This window comes from Lacerta agilis, chromosome 3 (assembly GCF_009819535.1).
Source record: "Lacerta agilis isolate rLacAgi1 chromosome 3, rLacAgi1.pri, whole genome shotgun sequence".
Classification (NCBI taxonomy): domain Eukaryota; kingdom Metazoa; phylum Chordata; class Lepidosauria; order Squamata; family Lacertidae; genus Lacerta; species Lacerta agilis.
Window position 1 is genome coordinate 15,172,845 of NC_046314.1, and position 12,596 is coordinate 15,185,440.

At 44.5% G+C, this 12,596-nt stretch overlaps 1 protein-coding gene across 1 annotated transcript in view; it reads left to right on the forward strand.

The window, feature by feature from the left end:
• The first annotated feature begins 268 nt into the window (after positions 1-268).
• PCSK2 (proprotein convertase subtilisin/kexin type 2) overlaps positions 269-12,596 on the forward strand; it is a 113,227-nt gene continuing 100,899 nt past the window's right edge. Inside the window, exon 1 of the mRNA XM_033142899.1 lies at positions 269-506. Coding sequence (XP_032998790.1) covers positions 324-506 — 183 coding nt within the window. The 5' untranslated portion in view covers positions 269-323. The remainder of the gene's footprint in view (positions 507-12,596) is intronic.

The following is a 12,596-nucleotide window of genomic DNA, read 5'->3' on the forward strand; positions in this document are numbered from 1 at the left end:
GAGGAGGAGCTGAAAAATGCAGATCTGGCATCGCGCGCGCACATACATACACACACACACACACACACGCACCACACATCAGCATAATTTCACGAGCTGCCAGCCCCATCGGATTTCCCCTCTTCTCCAGGCACAGACATGCTAAGCCACAGCACCGGTTGATCTGCTGCCTTCAGCTCGCCCGTTGATCAGCCTCCCCCCACCCTCCACCCCAAAGTCGGCATTATATTATTTATATCCTCTTCCTTTTGCTTACCCGTTATTTCAGTTCTCATACTCAGCCACGAGCCACCATTCCCTTGCACTCCTTGTCCGAAAGAGCCATGAAGGCAGACGCTGCTCCACACTGGAAGACAGCCGGCCTCTTTTTCATAGGGCTTCTTCGTTTTGCCTCTGCCTCCGAAAGACCCATCTACACGAATCATTTCTGGGTTGAGTTTCACAAAGGGGGAGAAGCAGAGGCCAAGCAAGTTGCTGCAGAATATGGCTTTAATGGGGTCAGAAAGGTAAGGTCCTCTATCTCGTGCTTATTTGTTTGTTTATTTATTACAAAATACACCCACCCTCTAAAAACAAAAACAAAAAAAAATGTGCATGATGCTGATAGAATCACCTTGCAAAGTTGGAGAGATCTGTACATGCATTTTACAGGAGCAAAGGGGGTATTTTTAAAGACAGAGTTCTTTGAAACTCTTATCGGTGGATGGCTGCTCTGAAACCAAATGCTCTGCCTAGATTTTCATTTTCCATTTTTTTGCAGTCTTTTGAATGATGGATGCACATTATGTTCTTGTAGCCACTAACAGCCAAATGCACGCACTTCTGTGATTATGTTCTCCAAGTTAGAAGGGGAGGCGGAGGAAATCCTCATGGCTAATTCTTCTGCCTCTTCAGTTGCAGCAGGTTCAGATAGTGACTGTTCAAAGACCCCACTGCCAGATAAGCATGGCACTGTAGGGTTTAAGATCAGTGCCAATTGGTGCTTGCTTCACCTGGTGAGTTTGGTAACCTGTTATAATTGCTGGCAAAACACAGACGCCCTCTGGTTTCACTCTCCTGCTGAAATGTCTGCAGGAGGCAATTTTTCCTGGGTAACCAGAATGCTAATCATAACTGAGGAACTCACTTGTGCATGCAAATCCGGAGATGAAACTGCCTTTAGCCATGGGACCTGCTTTAAAAACATTTCTGTCAAGAACAGCTGGACACAAAGAGTTTGCACCTGGGATTAAAATTTAAATTTCATGCAATTGCAGTGTGAATGTAATAAAAATGAAATGCTAGGCTGTAACAAACAAGCTGAAACAAGCTGAAAGCTAAGGTTAGAAATGTCATGTCTAAGAAGAGGAGCAAGGGACCTTAAGGAAAGAAAAACCCGCTTGATGAATATATGCATGCTACTAATTTATGGCTTCAAAGAGCCTTTCAAACATCTCCTTTCTGGTTCTCCTGAAGTTGAAACCAAGCTATCACTCTCTTTATGTAAATCAAGAGACTGCTGTGCATTTGATTAATCTAGACTGCTAAACACCCAGCATTTGGTCTTACGAAACGTTCCTGGTCAGAACAGCTCCTGTGAAGTCCCTAGAAAAATAGAGCAATAAATATGTGCATTGCTGCTTTCCACTCCACCACCCTGCTGGCAGTTATGCAAGAAAGACCTGATCTAACTTCCATTGTGGTTAATGGGTGTTCCCCTGTTCACTGGGAATTGTATCAGGTTTTTGAAAGTGTGTGCATTGAGCGGGGGAGGCTGAGAGGGAAATCACATCAAAGTAGCATAATAAGTAAGCCTAACTTGTGGCATGCAGACCAGAGGTGCCTCAGCTCAACAGAGGAGTCATTTGGAGAAGGAAAGCAAAATGCATGGTGACCCTGGCTTAATTCCATTGCTGTCTGATAGATAAGGTGGTATTTAGCATTGCCAAAGTTTCTCTTCTATTAAATAGCGATGTGGTTCAGTTGCTAGAGCTTTGGGGGAAGAGATTCTCTGCATAAGCCCCTGTTTTTAAAAAGCCAAGTTTCTTTGGGTCAGACTCCTTAGATCTGCTTTTCTGCCAAATGCATATTTCAGATTCTTTCCAGATTGCCCTTCCCTTACTTTCATTTCACATCCTGATTCAGAGATGCAGCTCCTTGCACAGCTAGTTTGTCAGACTCTTTTTTCTTCATGGTAGTCCCCGGTAAATGAAATGGACACCAGACGCAGGAGATTTCTAAACTATTAGGTGAAATAAGTGGAGGCAAGGTAGATGTCTGGGAAGGGGAAGGGAAATAAATAAACAAACAATCCTCCAGATGTGTACCTGGATCCACAAAATTATTCTGCCCATTGGAAGGGTGTAACCCCAAGTGAATGTCAGCCTCTTCCCGTTTGCCTTCGCACAAGGAGCCGGGAGTGCAAATTCATTTCCTTCCATTGTGAGCAGCAATATCTTATCAGAGCACCATTTCCTCTTTACGTAACGAACAGTGGCCATGGAATTAGTTTCTTTTTTCTTTAAGGGTTGGGTGGCAACTCTGTGCCCAGTTCCCTGGGAGTGAGCTCCACTGAAGTCAATGGGACTTATTTTTAGTGTGGACGTGTATAGGGTTTTGATGATGACCTTTTTGAGTGAAAAGCTACAGCAACCATGAACAGAGATGTGTGTGGCATGCTCTATAAAGCTTATTGCACTTGGTCCCATTGAGCTAGGTGAGACTCAACTACAAAGCAATTGCTAGGAAGCAGCACATCTCTTCCTTATGTGTCCTTTCTTCCCATCCCCACACACCCTGTTTGAAGGACAAAAAGAAAACCACCATGCATTATTTACAAGATGTGCATTTGCTTTCTGCTGTAGGAGAATAAATTCAGCAGTAAGTCCTTGGTTTCTCCTCTCTGTGGGGAATAAGTAGCTTAGATGGGTTTGCAGGGCTGGCTTCACTGCCTATGGAAATTCCTACTCCTTTATCTTCTAGTTCTTATTGAGAAACATGTTTCTGCAAGGATCTCCCAGCAGGCTCAGTCTGCCCCCCCCCCCCAGTACGGCTTGGAGATTTGAAAGCTTAAGTTGTCCACTGCCTTCACATTCTCAGAATTGCCAATGGTGGGCTGGGATGCACTCCAGAAGGGAAGGAGACCATCTAAAAGCCCATTTCTCTGTGATTCATAAATGCTGTTTTGCCATTGTATGTTGAACTGATTTTAATAGGAGTAAGCTGAGAAAAGATATACTGTATTTGAGATATATATTTTTTAAAAAACCCTTCCCCTGAAAAGGGAATTGTTTTGCCTACATTTAAGCATGTATTTAACTTCAGCTGCAGTTGGGCAAGCTCAGTAATTTTCACATTTTATTTAGTTTCCGTGAAATTTATGCTTAATAATAAAGCACCTTTTATAAGGTTAATGTGTGGGTTTATACTGTAAAGCTATGGGCACTTTGTTTTATACATATAAAGGACCAAGATGTACATCCATTTATTTTTGACATCCTAAAGTCTATGGGACTTTACTGCCACATGAACATTCCTGAAGTTTATAAAACACTTCAGTTAGCATCTCCCCCCTATCCCACAGTAATATTGGCAGTTTTCTCTTGGGGGATTGTTTCAGAGAAATGCTTCCTTAAAAGTGGCACTGTGCGCAAACTTTATCACCTGAGAATAAGTAGGCCCACAGTATACTTCATAATTAATGGAGTGCGGTCTCTCTGTCTGAATTTTAGACCAACTCATCTTAAGGACTTAAGGTGGATGGCAGGATTATTCATAAATCTTGTCCATATTAAAAGGAGGGGGGAATAATTTTCTGATTTATCAAGACACTATCCGGATTCTATATAACAAAGTATCTGTAAAACCCCAACTGCTGTACCTTTTGCTTTGAGAGGTACTCAGACGACTCCTGTCATAGTGCAGCTATATAAATACTGATTATATTTAAATCAATGCCAAGTAAAAGGTAAAGGGACCCTTGACCATTAGGTCCTGTCGTGTCCGACTCTGGGGTTGCGGCGCTCGTCTTGTGTTACTGGCCGAGGGAGCCGGCGTACAGCTTCCGGTTCATGTGGCCAGCATGACAAAGCTGCTTCTGATAAACCAGAGCAGCACACGAAAACACCGTTTGCCTTCCTGCCGGAGCGGTACCTATTTATCTACTTGCACTTTGACATGCTTTCGAACTGCTAGGTGGGCAGGAGCTGGCACTGAGCAACAGGAGCTCACCGCATTGCGGGGATTCGAACTGCTGACCTCCTGATCAGCAAGCCCTAAGCTCTGTGGTTCACCCACAGCACCACCCACGTTAGATAATGCCAAGTACTCCTTCCCAAATAGCTCATCCTATAATTTCTGAACAACCTATCCATCTGTCCTCACCTTCTTCAAGGAGATGAGATTCCTTGTAGTGTGTAGACCATGTTAAATATAGCTGTTTGTCCATCTGTGCAGCTACCCAATGCACAACTTTTCACAGGCACAAATATTATAGATGCACACATACAAATGAGTGTATATGTGGAGATGTTTCTTGGTGCAACATACTTGACTTTCTGCTAACTTTGCATCTCATTTGCTGATTTGTTGCCCGTCCATCCGCTTTGGAGAGCAACTTTGGCTACCATTCTGTTTGTTCTTGTAACTCCAAATAATGTATGAATAAGGTCGCAATCCTAAGCACACAATGATACTTAACTTCTGAATAAACATGTGGGGATTGCACTGTTAAGTTAAATCACACATCTCCAATACAGATCCTTGAGGGATCTCACTGCTTAATTCCCTCCATTTTGAAAGAGACTCCCTTGAACAGCTAGATAATGAAGAAGGGCTTGGTGGAAAAAGGAAAACAACTTTTTAAAAAAGCACCTCTCAATTATGCCTTTCCAGTGGAAACACAAAAAGTTGCTGTTGCTTCTCAGATATGAAGGGTGTGATTTTGCACACGTGTAATTGGACATAGATGGTTTCACAGTCATCCAATGGCTAAAGGGAACCTAGCAAGCTTGATAATTTAAGATGCTTCTCAAATGCTTCAGACATTGTGGATTACAGCCCCCATCATTCTGGACCAATGGCCATGTTATGATGGGGCTGTTGTAGTCCAAAACACCTGTAGGGCACCATACTGACTACTCCTAGAATAGTGGTTTGCTGGGAGGTGGTCTTGTCAAGTCTTTCAGCTCAGCTTCAGTTCTAGAAACAAGTCCTCAACCAAGGCTGAGCTGGACCATGAACAACAACAGCTTTGGTGGGGAAGAATCTATCGCTTTTGATCTGCTGCCATCTTAGCCTTTGTTTTCATGATTGCTATTTATGTTTTGTTGTTTTTAATCCCACAAGCCACATTGTGAGTCCATGGACAAAAAAACTAGGGTAAAAATAACAGATCATATCATATCAAAATATATCTTAGAGTACATTAATCTTGTTCTGCTTAAATGGAAGATTACATGCTCTCTTAATTTTTCCAGGGCCTTCATGAATGGCTGGGCTGCATACAACTAAATCAGTCACTTGGTTACTTTGTATATTGTATACCCAAATCTTGAGAGTCATTGCAGCAGTTTCACTGGGAAGAGCAGCACTTTCTAATGATGCACGTTCACTCAAGGAAACAATTTCCCATCAGAATGCTGCGGCGAGACTCCTTACAGGGTCCTCGCCGTGGCAGCACATTCATCCAGTGCTATACCAGCTGCATTGGCTCCCAGTGGAATACAGGATCAGGTTTAAGGAGCTGGTTTTAACCTTTAAAGCCCTATACGGCCTAGGACCCTCGTACTTACAGGACTGCCTCTCCTGGTATGCCCCACGGAGGACCTTAAGGTCTGCAAATGATAACACCCTGAAGATCCCAGGCCCTTTTCGGCCATGGCCCTGGCCTGGTGAAATGCTCTCTCACAAGAGACCAGGGCCCTGCCAGTGTGGAGAGCCAGTGTGGTGTAGTGGTTAAGAGCGGTAGACTCGTAATCTGGTGAACCGGGTTCGCGTCTCCACTCCTCCACATGCAGCTGTTGGGTGACCTTGGGCTAGTCACACTTCTTTGAAGTCTCTCAGCCCCACTCACCTCACAGAGTGTTTGTTGTGGGGGAGGAAGGGAAAGGAGAATGTTAGCCGCTTTGAGACTCCTTTGGGTAGTGAAAAAGCAGGATATGAAATCCAAGCTCTTCTTCTTCTTCTGTGGGATTTGACGTCTTTCTGCAGGGCCTGCAAGACAGAGGTGTTCGGCCAGGCCTTTGGTCGGGGTTCAGTCTGATTCTTTTCTTTCTGCATAAGAACAAGCATTAAAGAGGCCTCTTAGCCCACTCACAGGTCCTTTATAAGACCAGTGGTAACAGTTGGCTCTGGAGAATATTAACCACTCTCACTTCTACCCATGGGCTGCCATCTGTCCATTCCATTTCTCTCCCCTCCTTGTTTTCGATTTCCCACTCTAACATTCAGCTAGCATACCATGGCCATTGAGTCTGCTTCATCCTGTCCTTGGGACATTTCAGAATTATTATTATTTTTTTAAATCTCTGTGGGCGTTAGGTTTGTTCCCCCTAAGTCCCCCACCTACTTATGGAAACTTTGGCTTTCATGCCAGTGTGCTGATACCTCCCTCTTGATTCTCATTAGCCCCATTTCAGCTATAGAACAATGTGTGTGTGTGGTTTTCAGATTAAAATTTTACAGTCACATATCCAACATACATCATAGAAACAAGATTCCAGAGAATCTCCTGGACTTCCCTCCTCCCCTTTGTGGGTCCTATTGTTAATCATTTCCTCCTGCATCTATTATAATAATCCAAATCTTTTACCTCTCCATTGTGTCCCACTACAAGTGTTATTCCAATCCTACTAACGATTTTAACTGTTTGCAATGGTTTTTAAGATAGGTTATAGATTTTCCCTGTTCCTTATTAACATTTTGGTCTTCCTGATTTCTGATTCTTCAAATCATTTTAGCCATTTTGGCATAATCCATCAACTTGACCTGCCATTCTTCTCCGGTAGGGACTTTATCTTCTTTCCATCTTTGGGCCAATGACATCTGCATAGCCAGTTATGCCAATCCTTCCTAACCTTGGGGTCCTTCAAACATTTTGGCTGACCACTCCCAAAATCCATTGGCCATGCTGACCAAGGTTGAAGGGACTTGAAGCCTAAATTATCTGTAGTACTCTCAAATTGGGTGGAGGTACTTTGGGTTAATGTGATGTTCACATGCAATGTCTCCATCCTCCAGAGAAAGAAAGAAAGAAAGAAAGAAAGAAAGAAAGAAAGAAAGAAAGAAAGAAAGAAAGAAAGGCTCTTTATATTTTTCTCTATACACCTCTCCCAGATGGATGTGAATGCTAAGCTGGCTTTTCAAAGTAGAGCTCTTGTGCCCCAACTTTCCTTTTGCTATCGCAATGTTCAACACAGTTATCGCATTGCAAACACAAACAGATGCGGAAAGGGTCCAGCGGTTCCAGCAAGAGCCTCTCTATTCACTTTGCCAATTATTAATGTCCATTCACATCCCTAGGGAGACAGACGTCACGTTTTGAGAACAATAGGCCGAGCAGTAATGTAATTGGCAATGGTGTTTTTAATTTCCGTATCAGTTTCATTTGTCATTATACTTTATGACCTTTATTCCTATTTCAGCTTCGTGGATGTTGTCTTGGTGAATAGAAACAGCTGCCTTGGAGCTGGTCAGACTATTTGCTCTGTACTGTGTGCTCTGACTAGCAGCAGCAGCAGAGGCTCTCTCATTCCTCCTCCTCCTTCTAACTGGAGGTGTCAGGGATTAAGGCTGAGGCTTCCCAAAGGCAAAGGATGTCCCCTACTGCCCCCCCCCGCCTGAATTGTTAAGGAAACAGAGGGAGAAAGTTTGGTGCAAAGCTCCCTATCTTTAGCCACTCCAAAATATACAGCTACACTGAGCCTATCACTTCCTTTACATCAGGGGTGGGGGGCACCTTTTTCAGCCCAGGGGCCACATTGCCTCAAAGACAACTTTCTGAGAGCCGCATATCAGCAACGGGAGGGGCCAGATGCAAAAGTTGACAGAGCTAGGGATGGAACTCTAACATTTAGACAACTCTAACTCTAAAAAAAATGGAAAGCAAGGGCACCAGAGTTGGCCACAGACTTCTCCACCATGGTGAGATGTCTTCGGTTTCTATTTAGATTACAATTACTAGCTCTTAATTTGCAGCTATGCACATAAATTTGAATAAGTAAGTGTTGAGACCCTACCTGCCCACAGACTGTCTCCCCGGAGTGGTGCATGCTCTAGTTATTTCTCGCTTGGACTACTGCAATGCGCTCTACGTGGGGCTACCTTTGAAGGTGACCCGGAAACTGCAACTAATCCAGAATGTGGCAGCTAGACTGGTGACTGGGAGTGGCCGCCAAGACCATATACTGTAACACCAGTCCTGAAAGACCTACATTGGCTCACAGTACGTTTCTGAGCACAATTCAAATTGTTGGTGCTGACAATAAAGCCTGAACAGCCTCGGCCCAGGAGTGTCTTCACCCCCATTGTACAGCCTGGACACTGAGGTCCAGCTCTGAGGGCCTTCTGGCGGTTCCCTCCCTGCGAGAAGTGAGGTTACAGGAAACCAGGCAGAGGGCCTTCTCGGTAGTGCCGCCTGCCCTGTGGAACACCCTCCCATCAGATGTCAAGGAAATAAACAACTATCTGACTTTTAGAAGACATCTGAAGGCAGCCGTGTTTAGGGAAGTTTTAAATGTTTGATGTTTTATCATATTTTTTATATTTTGTTGGGAGCCACCCAGAGTGGCCGGGGGAACCCAGCCAGATAGGGTATAAATAATAAATTATGATAATGATATTATTATTATTATTTATGCAAATCTGTACCTTCATTCCCCCCTCCCTCCCCTCCCTCCCTTTTTGGGGGGGTGATGTGTGCACAGTCAAACCATTGGTCCATCTGGCTCAAGGCTGTCTGACTGGAACTGGTTTTCCAGTTTTCAGACAGGAGTCCCTGTAGAGGCCCTTGCCCTTAGTCACAATCATCCCTGTTGGTGACCACTCTAAGCACAGTGGAGCAGCTCTTCACTGCTTCTCTTTCAGGCCCTTTTCTTTCGTATGTACCACCGCAAATATTCCAGGCACATAGCTGGTCTGGGAAATGTGCTAGAACCAATGTGAGATGCGTAAGTCACTCGCAAGCACCAGAACATCTCCTTCTAACCTACATCCTCAGAGAAAAGAGACGTGTTTCTAAAGCCCGTTCTTTGGGCTTTTGTCAGTTGGTATAGGGAACAAAAGAGGTATTTTTCACAAGACGTCTTTTGTTTGGGGGAATCAAAGGCTGTGATTCTCAGCATATCATTATGTGCAAATCAATTCCACCCAAAGCGATGCAATTTATTTCCAGCTGAGTGTGGTTAGACCTACCCAGGATGCGATTTTGTAGGACTGGGGTGGGGAATCTGTGGCGCTCCAGGTGTTTCTGGACTGCAGGTCGCATCAGACCAAGCCAGCATGACCAATGGTCAGGGGTGATGGAACTTGCTGCCCGGCAACCTCTATAACAGAATGGTCCAACATGTAGCCTGGGGGCCACATTCAGCCCTTGTGGCTATTTTTGGTGGCCCTTGGCAACATTCAGGACTTCTTAAAGCGGCTCAAGTAGCCAGTTTTTTGTTGTTGCTGTGAGACAAACATGAAAACAAACAGCAAAGGCACTTGTGTCTTCCTCAGACCCTGTGAGGCGAAACGGGCCAGCTCTCCCTCTACTCTTCCTCTAACCTGACCCAGAACTGCTCTGTGTATATATAAATGTAAAGGGACCCCTGACCATTAGGTCCAGTCATGTCCGACTCTGGGGTTGTGGTGCTCATCTTGCGTTACTGGCCAAGGGAGCTGGCATACAGCTATTTACACACACACACACACACACACACACACACACACACACGTTGGATGTTTTATTATGTTTTTAATATTCTAATATTATGTTTTTAATATTTGTCATGCTGGAGCGGTACCTATTTATCTACTTGCACTTTGACGTGCTTTCAAACTGCTAGCTTGGCAGGAGCTGGGACAGAGCAATGGGAGCTCACCCCATCGCGGGGATTCAAACCGTCAACCTTCCAATCGGCAAGCCCTGGGCTCAGTGGTTTAGACCACAGCACCACCCGCATCCCTCTTGTGCCTACTCATAAGCAAACACTGTTAACTTGATTGAGACTTACTCCCAGGTAAATGCATATTGTAACAGGGGTGCAGTCTTGAATATATGCAGCGAGGTATCCAGTTGTTCAATACCACTGTGGGGAAAATACCTCTTTCGCACTGACACATTATTATTGCTTTCAGTATTTTGTGGATGCTGGTGGCGCTGTGGGTTAAACCACAGAGCCTAGGGCTTGCTAATCAGAAGGTCGGTGGTTCGAATCCCCGTGATGGGGTGAGCTCCTGTTGCTCAGTCCCAGCTCTTGCCCACCTAGCAGTTTGAAAGCACATCAAAGTGCAAGTAGATAAATAGGTACCACTCTGGCAGAAAGGTAAACGGTGTTTCCGTGCGCTGCTCTGGTTCGCCAGAAGCAGCTTTGTCATGCTGGCCACATGGCACGGAAAAACTCTCTGCAGACAAACATCAGCTCCCTCGGCCTGTAAAAAGAGATGAGCACCAGAACCCAGAGTTGTTTGTGACTGGACTTAACTGTCGGGGGTCCTTTACCTTTACCTTTAGGCACAAGTAAGGCTTGCCCTGCATTTTGACCGGAGCACGGCTTCATCTCAGGTCAGTGCACATGGAGTTGCAATCCTGTTGTACGGATCTCAGTCTGGCAACCTGATTCAGCGCATACTTACTCAGGAGTAGGTCTCATTATGTTTAGGAGTGCTTACCCTTAAATATATTAATTGTGTATATTAAACAATATTTACACACACACACACACACACACACACACACACACACATGATTGATGTTTTATTATGTTTTTAATATTCTGTTGGGAGCTGCCCAGAGTGGCTGGGGAAACCCAGTCCGATAGGCGGAGTATACATTTATTATTATTATTATTATTATTATTATTATTATTAAACCTGGGACCTTCTGCTTGCAAGGCGGATGCTCTACCACTGAGCTATGGCCCTTCCCAACTGTAATGCTGTACCCAGCTTCCTGGGTGTAAGCCCCGTTGAACTCAATGGGGTTTACTTTTGAGTAGACAAATATAGGATTTCTCTGTGGGAGCCACCAGATCCCCATTAATCTGGAGAAAAGTGACCTTTAATGTGACCTGTTTCATTCCATCCACAACAAGCCATTAAACCCAGTCTTCTTTTGTTCAGTTCCTAAATCATGTCTTTCACAACTACCAACGGTAGAAATTTATCAAGTTGCATTCTCTCTCTCTCTCTCTCTCTCTCTCTCTCTCTCTCTCTCTCTCTCTCTCTCTCTCATTCGAACCCATTTTCACACTGGTACAGGCACCACACAACTAATTTTGTTTTGGGGAAAAATATTTTGGCTTCTTAATGTCAAAAAGAAGAAAAAATAACACGTTTGAGATAATTGGAGCTTACTCACAAACACAAAGCCAATAATACAAGAAGCAAATTATTTGGCATGATTCACTCCATTCTAATTAAAAAAGAGAGAGAAAAATATCACTCTTAAGGAGGGAGCGGGGAAAACCACTTGTGTACATCCTAACTGCAAAATAATGCTTTGCTAATTGCTAAAAGAATCTCAGTTGTTAAAACAGATTGTGATGTGTTAATATGCATATGCTTTCCTTCTACCCCTATAGAGCTGCCAATAACTGGAGTTTCTTTGTGTGTATCCTTGGCTGTGACAAATAATAATAATATAAATCTCTTTGGTGTGGTGCTTTCTGAGCGCCAATCAAGCAGCTGTGCCCTCATGGGAAACCTTCTGAGTAGGCGGGGCCAGAGGCAAAAGGGGGCGGAGCAATGGACAGAACACTTATCTGTGTACAAGAGGCATTTCAGCCCTGCGAATAGCTGAAGTTTCTGTACATACACAATCCACACTCCTTTCCATCTGGGCAAGCAAGAGACATTGCCTCTGTTATGCACCTGAGGAGGGAGTAGAGAAGGCCTGGTGAAGGTGTGCGACTTGTGTATGTATAGAGAGATGGCCACAGGGTGGCATTTCCCCGCACCTCAGGCCTGAGTTCCCCCACCCCTCTCCTGGATGCTATGGCAGAGGTACATAACCTTTGGCTTGCCAGGTGCTGTTTAACATGAAAGACAACTCCCACCATCCCTGGCCAGCATAGCCAAAGGCGGCAAGTGGAACTCAGATGGAGACATAGCCGTGAGATGGAGCCAGACACAGGCAGAAGCTGCATTTCCACTCCAGCCTTTTGTACGCTTCCCTCTGCCTTTGTCTCTCCCCCACTGCTGCTTCTCCAAGAGTCAAGGAAGCTGAGGGAGCTGGGTTGCCACTCTGTACTCTCTCCTAGGGATGCACTGTGTGTCCTAAATCTGTGAATAGGCTTTTGTTATGTCTGCATAGACTTTGGCTACATTCAGATGTACTGATAGACTATGGTTTGGTAGTTACATGAAGGTAAAGAGGTTAGAAATGAGTAAAGAATCTTTTCATTTCCTCTACCTAT